Source organism: Panthera onca, chromosome C2, assembly GCF_046562875.1.
Source record: "Panthera onca isolate mPanOnc1 chromosome C2, mPanOnc1 haplotype 2, whole genome shotgun sequence".
Lineage (NCBI taxonomy): Eukaryota > Metazoa > Chordata > Mammalia > Carnivora > Felidae > Panthera > Panthera onca.
The window spans coordinates 14043431-14055178 of record NC_138347.1 but is presented as its reverse complement, the minus strand read 5'-3'; the positions used below and the strand labels follow the sequence as shown (position 1 = coordinate 14055178).

The 11748-nt window shown below is 41.3% G+C and overlaps 1 protein-coding gene across 1 annotated transcript; it reads right to left on the bottom strand.

Annotated features, from left to right (window-relative positions):
- Positions 1–1932: 1932 nt before the first annotated feature.
- KRTAP8-1 (keratin associated protein 8-1) lies at positions 1933–2526 on the bottom strand. Its single transcript, XM_060638003.2, has one exon. It carries the CDS (start codon positions 2444–2446, stop codon positions 2255–2257), a length of 192 nt encoding a protein of 63 aa, XP_060493986.1. The 5' UTR covers positions 2447–2526; the 3' UTR covers positions 1933–2254.
- Positions 2527–11748: the final 9222 nt, after the last annotated feature.

The following is an 11748-nucleotide window of genomic DNA, read 5'->3' as shown; positions in this document are numbered from 1 at the left end:
AATGGGAATATAGGTATCTCTTTGAGATAACGATTTCATTTTCTATGGGTGTACACCCAGAAGAGGGATTGCTGAATCATCTGGTAGATCTACTTTTAATTTTTCTGAGAAATTTCCATATTGTTTTCCATAGTGGCTGAGCCAATTTCTATTCTCGCCAACAGTGTATAAGGGTTCTCTTTTCTCCACATCCTTACCAAACGTATCTCTTATCTTTTTGATAATAGCCATTCTAACACACATAAGATGTTCACTCATTGTGCTTTGGTTTGTATTTCCATAATGGCTGCCAATGTTGAACACCCTTTCATATACCTGAAATAAGAATCATGAGAAGTATATGAGGTGAATAATATGTTAATTAGCTTGACTGTGGTAATCATTGCACAATGTATGCACACTTCAAAACGTTCTGCTGTACCCCTTAAATCTATACAATTTTTATTCGTCAATTATACCTCAATTAAGTTGAAAAAAAATTAGGTTTCTAGATCACACCTCAGATGTACCATATCAGAACTCCTGTAGGTGAGTCATAATAACTTATCCTCCCAGACAACTCCCCAGGTGATTCTCCCACATACCACATTTTCAGAAACACTGGGTGAGACAGCTCTCTGAGGTCTCTTCAAGCACAAATTTTATGTAACTTAGTCATCATTCTAGAACAGTGGAATAGACATCCAGCTTCTATCTGACCCTCTGATTCCCGAGAAATCCCTCTTTTCTTTTTCTATTCTATTCTAACATGAATGTTTAAACTACAATTCCCAGTATGAATTAATATGCAGCTCCTAGAAAGTTTCAAACTGGAAATCGTATTGACTATCACAATGGTGTACTGGGAAAGAATCCACTAGGTAAATCCTTGAACAAGATGTCTTTTTGAATTTTGTTAAAAAGATATCTGTTGGATGAAATATGGTGGAGAAAATATTCTCTTTCGAAGTAATTTCTCCAAATAGCCTTTATGTTTTCGGCTACAAGGTGAATCATGGGCAATATGTGCAGATACTCAAGAAAAGAGCAGGGTTAAGCAAAGCCTGCTGTCACCAAGAATATTTGTACTATACATAAAATGCTTTCAACAGGAGGATTGAGACCTTTTTGACTTGGCTTATAAAAGAAATAATGCTCTTTTCTCTAAAGGAACACAAAAGAAGGCTGATATATCTTCAGAAACAGTTCTTTAGAGTTACTTTTTCCCCCATGTTTATGAAGTCACTCATATCTTTAAAGAGTAAAACTCACTACCTGCTATTGACTGTACAAAGATTAAGAAGCTTTCCATCACTGTTTCTAACCTGGAGTTTCCAAGCTGTAAAATAAACACCAAAGATATTTTGCTAGGAGAGAACTATTCCTTCCCCTAAAAGACTCTCAGACTCCTAAAATAAACCTATAGCTATTCTATTACATGAGGCCTCAGAATCTTTTAATAGGTATTTTATGCTACATTTTTTTTTTTTTTTTTGTCCCTGGGAGAGGGGACAGAGTGGGTTTCATTTGCACTCATATGGACATAAGTGGAAAATCCCTCCACCCACCCCTCCACCCTCCCCACCCTCCCCACCTCCCACCACCCTACCACCCCACCACCCCATGCCCCCACCACCACCATGTTGGGTTTCCTTGAGGAGGGGCAGGAGTTGGGAGATGACAGACCCCAAGCACTGAATGGGACATTGTTGGCTCAGAGATCGCAGGTGGATGTCAGAGTTAAGGGAAAGTTAAGACAAGCTTTTTTCTTTTCCTCACAAGCAGCCCCTTCGGACTGTTTATCACACCCAGATCAAGGACTATTCGCTTCCTCACTGCTTCTAAAGCCCACGGGAGAAAGATAAATCCACTTCCCTCCCCCAGTCGGTGTAACAGAAAACGTGCACACACCAAGAAAGGAAACCGGGCTCAGGTGTGAGTAGTATGCTGGTTGAGACAAGTTTATTGAGAATTCCACACCCACACCCACAACTTTATCAAGAGTTGTGAGCGTGGTGAAAAATTCAGAAGAAATACATGTTTGGGTATCAAGTTTCTGAAAATGTCTCAAAGAACATCATGCAGGGAAGGCAGCTGGAGGCGTCATCGGCTCGTTCCTGTTCTTCCCTCCGGACTCCAGGGCTAGGCCCGAGAAGCAGCGCCTGGGAGGTTGAGCGGCAAATGAGGACTAAAGACGGAGGTAGGGGGAGGGACGTGGAGGGGCGCCTCTCAGCCTTGGGAGAGAAGATTCAGCGCCTCGGCAAATTGCAGCAAATCAGTAGAGATCAAATGGCCAGTATCTTCTGAAGCCGAAGGCCCCACAGCCGTTGTAGCCATAACCGAAGCCGTAGCCCACGGGGGAGTAGGTGCTGCCGTAGCCACAGCCCACGCTGTAGCCCAGGGGGTAGCCGCAGCTGCCCCAGTAGCAGCCTGGGAAGACGGCCCCGGAGAAGGTGTTGCAGTGCATGGTGTCCACAGCGGAGGGCTCAGGTAGCAGGGGAATGTGTTTCCTCTGTGTGATAGATTCCCCAGGCTCCGAACCTTCTTTATATACCCCGGCGGTGGGGCGTGGTGAAAAACACCAGGCCCTCATTTTCATTCTTGACGACACCACAAAAAGCTCATTAATGTGATTTGCCCTTGCGTTAGAGGTCTTTACGGCTGCTTAAGAAAGCTGTGATGTCATCCGAGGCAGGCATCGGATCCCTTCAAACAAAGTGTGTCCGTCCACTAAAAAAAGCATTGCAGTGACTTCAAAGAACTGAGTCCCACAGACCCGAGATCTAATTCTCTGCAAGCAGTCTTTATACAACCCAGAAAGGTTCTGAGCTTGTTAATTCTTATTCTTGCTCTCTCAGTGTCCACAGGACACAGTTGGAATTCAATAAATCTGTGTCAAACGAATTAACAAACGAAATAATAAATAGTGAATCCAACTAACACTTGACGTATTTCTTAGTGTTCACTTGATTAAAGAATTCTCTTTTTGGTAATGTGCAAGACAAATGCTACAGAACTCGCAGGAAAGTCTCCTTTTTATTTTTTTTTCTCTGTCTATAGCTACTCTGGTTTAAGAACCGGTTAAAAAATTAATCATAATTATAACTCCCACCTGAACTATATCTAACATCACATTTTGAGACCACTGCCTGAACTAATAACCTTATAATTGTAAAAAAAAACAAAACAAAAAAAAGGAGTTTGTGGATTAACTCTCAAAATGAACTGTCAAATAATTATGATTTGTTGATCTTATTTTTAAAATAATATTGAGGGGGGGGCGCCTGGGTGGCTCAGTCGGTTAAGCGTCCGACTTCAGCCAGGTCACGATCTCGCGGTCCGTGAGTTCGAGCCCCGCGTCAGGCTCTGGGCTGATGGCTCGGAGCCTGGAGCCTGTTTCCGATTCTGTGTCTACCTCTCTCTCTCTGCCCCTCCCCCGTTCATGCTCTGTCTCTCTCTGTCCCAAAAATAAAATAAAAAACGTTGAAAAAAAAAATTAAAATAATATTGAGGGGAGCCTGGGTGGCTCAGTTAGTTAAGCATCTGACTCTAGAGCTCGGCTCGGGTCATGACCTCATGATTTGTGAGCTGGAGTTTGCTCCGGGCTCTGTGCTGGCAAGGGGATGCTTGCTTGGAATTCTTTCTCCCTCTCTCTTCTCCCCTACCCTACTCATGCTCTCTCTCTCAAAATAAAAATTAAAGAAAACCTTATTTTAAAAAAAAAGCATTTCAAATAAATATTGAAAATAGTAACAAAATAAAAACAGAAAAATGAATGGCAAATTTTATCCTGAAATGTGTTTTGTTGTTGTTGTTGTTGTTGTTTTTCACTGGATCTAATAAAAGCAGATTATCTGACAAATGTGATGAAATTGTGAAGGGCCAGGTAACATATGAGGTCAACATTTCACTTCTCACTTCTCAGGAGCGGGAAGGGAAGCACTCCTCTTTAAGTAGAAATTTAGTTTTCAAATATGAATGAAAGAAGGGACAAGATGGATCAAAAGTAACTTGAGTCACACAAGACCTAATAACCTATTCTCGATACTTGCACTGAGATTGCCCAGAATGGCACTTAGTAGAAAACATACAGAAAATACAGCAGGACACGTGGCACAGAAATAGAAAGGCACAGAGCTATCACGAGTTGTCCTCACAAGGCCATGGAAAGAATACGTCTTACATACTGCCCCCAAAATTTTACTTTAGATCCTAGAGATAACTTTCCTCCCCGTCACCAGCAACTAAGGTCTAAATTTCTGGGAGTACATAGAGGTCACAAGTTGAATCCAAAGGCAAGGTGAAACACCTGGAAAAACACAAAACTCTGCCAGCCTTCTAACCACTGACTGATTAACTACAGAAGATGCCGTTTTGAAAATTCACAGAGTTGTGCCGCCATCTTTGTTCATGAAAGCTCCATGGCCACTTAGGATGACTCAGATCTTAAAATCCAAACACTTCATGTGACTTAGGCCTAAATAAGTTCAGGGAATTAAAATTAGCTTTGCTCCCAAAATATAAAGGTATTCAACAGTAGAGCCTTCCCTAAAAATCATAGAATGATTTACACTATATTTCTTCTGCCATCACATTGCTCTGCTCTTTAAAGAAAAACTGATAACCTTTAAAAAAAAGAAAAATGAAACAAAATATAGCATTGTACACTGGAAAGGAAAAAAGATTTGAATTAATGCCAAAGTTCAATTATGACTCTGTTTAAATGAGTTCCTCCCTCACCACCTACCCATTCTGAGATGCTAGCTGTGCCCTCCAGGGCACAATACCCAGCTCTGTATCTGAGTAGTAATGGTGAATAAAAATTAAAATAAACTGTCTTTTTAAAATACTATCCCTAGGGGCACCTGGGTGGTGCAGTCAGTTAAGCATCTGACTCTCGATTTTGGCTCAGGTCATGATCTTATAGTTCGTCGGATGGAACCCCATGCTGGGCTTTGCCCTGACAGCTCAAAGCCTGCTTGGGATTCTCCCTCTCTCCCTCCCTCTCTTTCTGCCCCTCCCCCACTCATTCATGCATTCTCTCTGTCTCTCTCTCAAAATAAATAAACATTTTTTAAAAAGCTTTAAAATCTTGGGCCCTATTAATAGTAAACATCCTGATTTTTCTCTAGAAAGTCTACAAAAAAGCCTAACCCAAGAAAATTTTAGGGAGACACATTAGCAGCAAGTCATTTTAAAACATAACTCATAGCTAGCTTAATCCTACACGGCGCCTATGAAAGCTTTATTCTGATATAGGTTTATTTAGGGAAGGTCTAGGGTCTGTAAAGTGTGAAGTTTATACAATGTTGAGAGTCTTTTTTATGTAAAAGAATACAACGTAAAAATATAAAATTAAATGCAAAATTAAACATTTGCTAAATGCTCAAAGAAATCACCAAAAAACGTACACACTAACAAAAATTACAATTATTACAAAATTCTGAAAAAAGTATTTTTACTACTTGACTGCCTGTCCTGGTTCTATAATATTTGTTCCACAGATGAGCTTCTAACTCCAACATTTCGAACTATTTTCTCCACTATGCATCCTGTGCTAAATTCCATGGGGCAAATTCATATTGAGATATGACCTCTGACCCTGCATCATCGTGTCAAAAATTTGGGGTGAATTGGCGGAATGGATGGTAGAGAATTCCTGGAAACCAGTCCCACACAACGATGGCTAGAAATAGCCTAATTAGACATGGAAGTGACTGCAAACCACATAAGTCTGTCCCCCAATATCCACATTAAATGTATCTCCTACTCAACCTCTCCTTAAGCCAGGTACCAAAAAGGTCCACAGCCTTTCCAGAGCCTCCCAACATGAAAGGAAATGCGATGCAGGGAGCCCCTAGTGGAAATTGTCTAAACCAATTGCAGTAAAATGTCTCACTTTTGTGAGTGTCTAAAAAAAAAAAACAAGAAAAAAAAAAAACAGGGTCATGTGACATGAAGGTTTGACAAGGAGAAAAATACTATATTCTCACATTAAAAAAATGACACAGTACTGGACTAATTAATCATTACTGGATATTTATTGGTTTGGATAAAGTTCATGACCCTTTTCTCTTTTAATAAAAATCTTAAGATATTATTTAATAAATAACTTGATTTCTCCTTTCATATTTCTTTGATTTTAAAGAAGGTCTGACATGAATAAACATAGGGAAGAATCTTGCTCGATTTTCTACAAAGGAGCAAGAAATGCACTATGTACAGATCTTAAGAGTCAATTTCAGTATGCACAATAAAAGTAGTTCTTGTCATGGGCGCCTGGGTGGCTCAGTCAGTTAAGCATCCGACTCTTGATTTCGGCTCAGGTCATGATCTGATGGTTTGTGAGTTCAAGCCCCGTGTCAGGCTTCATGCTGACAGTGCAGAGTCTGCTTGGGATTCTCTCTCTCTCTCTGTCTCTCTCTGCCCCTCCTCTGCTCTCACGCACTCTTTCTCTCTCTCAAAATAAATACATAAACTTTAAAAAACAGTTCTTGTCTTATAAGCTTCAAAGATACAGTTTTCAGCTTCAAAATATTATTATTCATTAGTAATGAGAGAGAAATTACAAGGGAATGTTTTAAATGAGTTTTAAAATATATGCCAGTGGTTACTCTATAATATAAGAATTCTCTTCCATTTGTCTTTTCAGACATTGATTCTTACAGACATTTATTGGACATCAGCTGTGTTCCAGGTATATTGTTAGGTACTAGGGATCTGAAGATGAATGAGAAATGGTAATTAAATGGAAAATGATATGTAAATGAATAAACAATGTTATACATTCTACTCTGGAAGTCCCTGCTGCCTTCTGTAGACTTTAGGGATGAAGGAGAGAGTGAACAAGTCTCCTTGAAATAGGCGGCAGTGGCCATGGAATGCAAAACTTCATTATGTAAGGGATACATATTTGAGCTGGGTCTTGAAAATGAGTTTTTTATCGGTGGGCATTGTATGGGGTGGGGGGTGGATGGTGGCTTTAGGGGATATTCCAGGAAGAAGTGTTTTAAAGCAAAGGCTCAACAGTGTTAAATAGTACAGGAGTCACAGATGATCCAAAGGGTCCATAGCCATAGTGACAGGAGAATTAATGGAAGGTGGGGCTACAAAGGTAGTTGGGGGCATATGAGACTGTATGTGCCATGAAGTCAAAGGGAACCACTCATGCAGTAAGCTAGGAGTGGCATGATCAGTTTTGCATTTTTGAAAGATCACTACTCTGACAGTGTGGAAAGAATTAGAATGGGGAAATCCTGGAGGTATGTATGAAGACCAGATTTAAAATTGTATCTAGTAGGAATGCAAGTAACAAAAACCCAAGCCAAAACCTGCTTAAACAAAAAGTTTATTTTTCACAACTAATAGGAAACAAGAACACAAGCAATTCCAGGGCTACTTCAGAGCTTGACGATATCAGGGCGCAGAGCTGGGACACTCTCATTCTCTTCCCATGGCTGCAGGATTGCTGTAGCAGGTGCATGCTTCATATTTCTCTGCATCAACATCCAAAACCAAGAAGCAGAAAAGAGAACTTCTCCCACAGCTCCTTTGCTATCTCCAAAGAATTCGTTTCATATTTGCCTTACAGTGGATTCCCATGATCCAGAATGGAATCACCTCTCATGGTTGGGCCCCAGAGAAGGGTGGAAAAGCATATACCAGGCATTTTCTGCCGGTATAGTGCTAAGCAGGCTCTGCCAACTTAGAAAGAAGGAAAGGAATGGTCACTGGATTGATAATCAATAGAGTCTCATGAAAGCCATCACACCAAGTTAGGTAAGAGAGGACAGGAGCCTAAACTAGAGTGGCAGTAGAAACAAGGGGATAAAAGTAAGAGTTGTTAGAGAGGTAGGGGCGCCTGGGGTGTGGGGGTGGGGGGGCTCAGTCAGTTAAGTGTCCGACTCTTGGTTTCAGCTCCAGTCATGATTTTGCAGTTCATGGGATCAAGTCCTGCATCAGGCTCTATGCCGACAGAGCAGAGCCTGCTTGGGATTCTTTCTCTCTCTCTCTCAAAATAAATAGATAAACTTAAAAAAAAAAAAAAGAACTGTTAGAGAGGTAGATTGAACACATGTGGGTTAACACTCATCTATCAGGATTGTTACCCAATACCCCCACCAGGGATTCTGATACAAGACATCCATGAAAGACACTGTAAGAAGGAATACCGAAGGGCAGTGCTTCCCAATCTTTTTCCCACATGGCACATTACACATCTTTAGGATATAGTAGAATAATCAAGTGGGACTCGCTGAGAGACAATAGCCATGCCCTGAGCTCTGCCACTCCAGATCCTGCCCAAATCGTCCAGAGGCTTAGACAAGCAGTGCTTTTGGCACACCGGTCTTTCAGTGCTGAGATCCTCCAGTTAGGAAGCTCTGTAAAGCACTTGGGACAATTAGAGACAATAAAAGAGCCAGTAGAGACAGCATCTAATTATTGTTATAAGAAGCTTATAAAGAGAACTGTCATGCTTCTATAATGTAAAGTTATCCCGGGGAAGATGCTCGCTCAGACCCTTGATTTCAATCCTCCTAACTATTGCTTTTCAGTTACTACTGTCTGACAGTCAAACATTGTGACCCTCAAAGCATGACTTCCCTTCAGTTAATTTACTAACTTGCATACAAAATTTAATTATTGTCATCTAGGGCCTCATACTCAGAAGCTGTATCTGGTTTTCAATATTAAAATAAGATCTCCACCCATGCTGTGAGATGATACTATCTGAACAATCAGAATCAATACCAAGGAGTCACCCTTGGCACCCCCTCATTTGCAAATCCAATCTATGACAAAGTGCTGTCAATTTTACCTTCTAGAAGTCTCTTGAATCTATTAATTCCTCTCAATCTCCACTTCACTACCTCTGTTCGTTTCTTATTATTTCCTAACGCTACAAACTACCACAAACTTGGTAGCTTAAACAACATAAATTTATTATCTTAAAACTCTCGTGGTCAGAAGTCTGAAATCAAGGTGTAGTCATGGCTGGTTTCCTCTGCAGGTTCTGAGGGGAGAATCTGTTTTCTAGCTTTTTTTAGCTTTAGAGGTCACTTGCATTCTTTGGCCGTGGCCCCTTCCCTGCCTTCCTGGGATCTCTTGCTTTTACTACACTACAGACTGTGACCCTCCCGTTTCCCTCTTCTAAGGATCACATTGAGCCCACCTGGATAATCTAGGATAAACTCCCCAGATTAAGATCCTTAATTTACCCATTTCTGCCTCACTACCAGGTAAGGTAGTGGTAAGGTAAGGTAACATATTCACAGGTTGCAGGGATTCAGAGCAAACAATTTGGGCGACCCATTTTTCAGCCTGTCACGTTACCCAAAGCAAGCTATTTATTTATGTACCTACACTGCTGTAGTGCCTTCAGAGCTAGTCAAGTGACAACTTCCTCCTTACAATCTGCTTCCAATAACCAAAGTGTATACAAAAGGCAGATCTGGTTATGATAGACACACACACACACACACACACACACACACACACACATCAAAATGTTTCAATAGCTTCCCACTGCTTTCAGGATAATTTTTTAAAATTTATCTTTAAACTGTCCTAAAAGCCCCAACTCAATGCTTAACCTTCACTGTCAATGTACCTTCTGAAAGGTACCATTCTCCTTCTCACTCTAGAACCTTAGCACTTGCTGCCTATTCTGATGGAATTCTTTTCCCTCCCCTCCCAGAAACCTCTAGACACCAGCTCAACCACTTCCTTTGGAAGGCCTTTCTGTCCTCCCTTCCCCTGAATGAGCTACATCCACCGACAGCATCATGGAAGACCACCATCTCCCCCGTATCTGCAGTACTTTTCATAGTTGTCTTTAACTCTTACCTAAGTGACTGATATCTGGTTCACTACCCTGCTCAATCATGGGCAGAAACAATGCCTTTAATCAGCCTTGATCCCTCTCTAGCTCATTACTGGGCATGGTGTAAGTTTTCAATAATATCAACTGAATGAATGGATGAATTAATTAATTAATATTTTAAATGTAATTTGGCCACTCACTTGCTGTGAGAATTCAGGCTCATCACTTTTCTGGGCCCCAAGCCATTTGACTACAAAATGAGATGAGATGACTTCCTGGGACTCAACACCTCAACCATGGTATGATCCTCACATCAAAATCACAGATGAGCCAAGATTACAATGCGACCCTCTCTCCTTGGAATTTGGTCAATTAAGCACACGGCTATATGAGCACTTTTGCTCACCACAGTACACACCCCTGCTAAGATAAAGTAATGGGCTCCCAGCTGCCATCGCTTTAAAAAACAAAATGCAGTGATGGAATCACAGAAGAGAATTGTGGAAGTTTCTGCAAAACATTCCACCACAATAGTTTCCGAAGTTTGGTCTCTGCAAGAATCGCCCTGGATACTTGTTTTAAATGCACATTTCTAAGCTCCATTCCTTTAGATTCATATTCACTGGGTCTGAGGTAGGGCCAAGGAATCTGCATTTTTAATAAGCAGTCCCAGGGATTCCAGTAAAGGCAGTGCTTTGGTCACACCTTGAGAAATCTGTAGCGTTCAATGGGAAGCTCTCTGAAAGGTGTCCTCTTTAACAAAACACAAATCTCAAAATGAGATGAGTGTGAAATGGTGAAGGATAAAAAGGAGACACCTTCTTAGCCAGGCTTGATAAACCAGAGTTAATATGACTTATTATCATGGGTAACTTTGCTTCCCAGGAGACATTCAGTGATGTCTGGAGACATTTTTGTTTGTCACGACTGGGGTGATGCTGCTTCGCATCTAATGGGTAGGGGCCCAGGTTGCTGCCAAGCAGCCTACAACGTACAGGGCAGCACCACCCCCTGAACTCTCACAACAAAGAACTATCCAGCCCAAAATGTCAATACAGCTGAAGTCAAGAAACACGGTCCTCAAGTCAAGATCACATGCAGTCAAATATGGTTGCCAGACAATACGCCCCAAAAGTGTCACAGGACAAGCCCAGAACTTGCTGACCAAGTCTTGGGGCTAACTTGAGACACAGTTTCAACGCCTTGCTATCTCAGCACTTGTGGGGCTAAGCCACGTTTGTGAGGTCACTTGGTTAATTATCAGGGCAAGCACCTAATTACCGAAGCTTGCTATTTGATGCAGAACCCATGATGTGTCCTTAAGAAGTAAGGTGACACCACAGATGCCTGGATGCATAATCAGCTCACTGACTCTTGTCAGAAGCACCTCACAGGTGCTTAACGACCAACATGAAAAGTCATCCCCAGGAAGGTATGTTTTTGCTGTCAGCTTTTAGTCCCTGGTGGCAGAGGAAGGTCATTTTTGACATCTACTTTCTATTCATAGTAATATAAAACCGGGAGCTGAGGTCCACTTTTTGGACACAAAGGGAGGGTTCGAGCCGGAAACTGGAAATGTGTACAAATTAAAAGCAGAGCACCAACCTGTAAGCTGAGTTAGTCCAAAGGAAAAAGGTTAAGAAATTATGGTCTGTTGTGCTACCTCAGCACTAAACAGACTCACTGGTGACTATAAGCATGACACTTCAGCATCTTCACTCACCGGTTGCCCTTTGGAAGGCTTAAGGTTATGTCCTTCTGCCTTAAAAATGTTTTGTACTAACTGCCTAACAACACACGATGGCAAGCTTTGTTTACCGGAAGCATCGTTTCCTCAGTCTTTGCTGACCAAAAACTAAACATAAAAATAAATATGAATTTCAAAAGCAGGACCTATGTCCCCAAAGATTTCTTTATCTTAAAATTTAAGGCTGCTCATTAGGAAA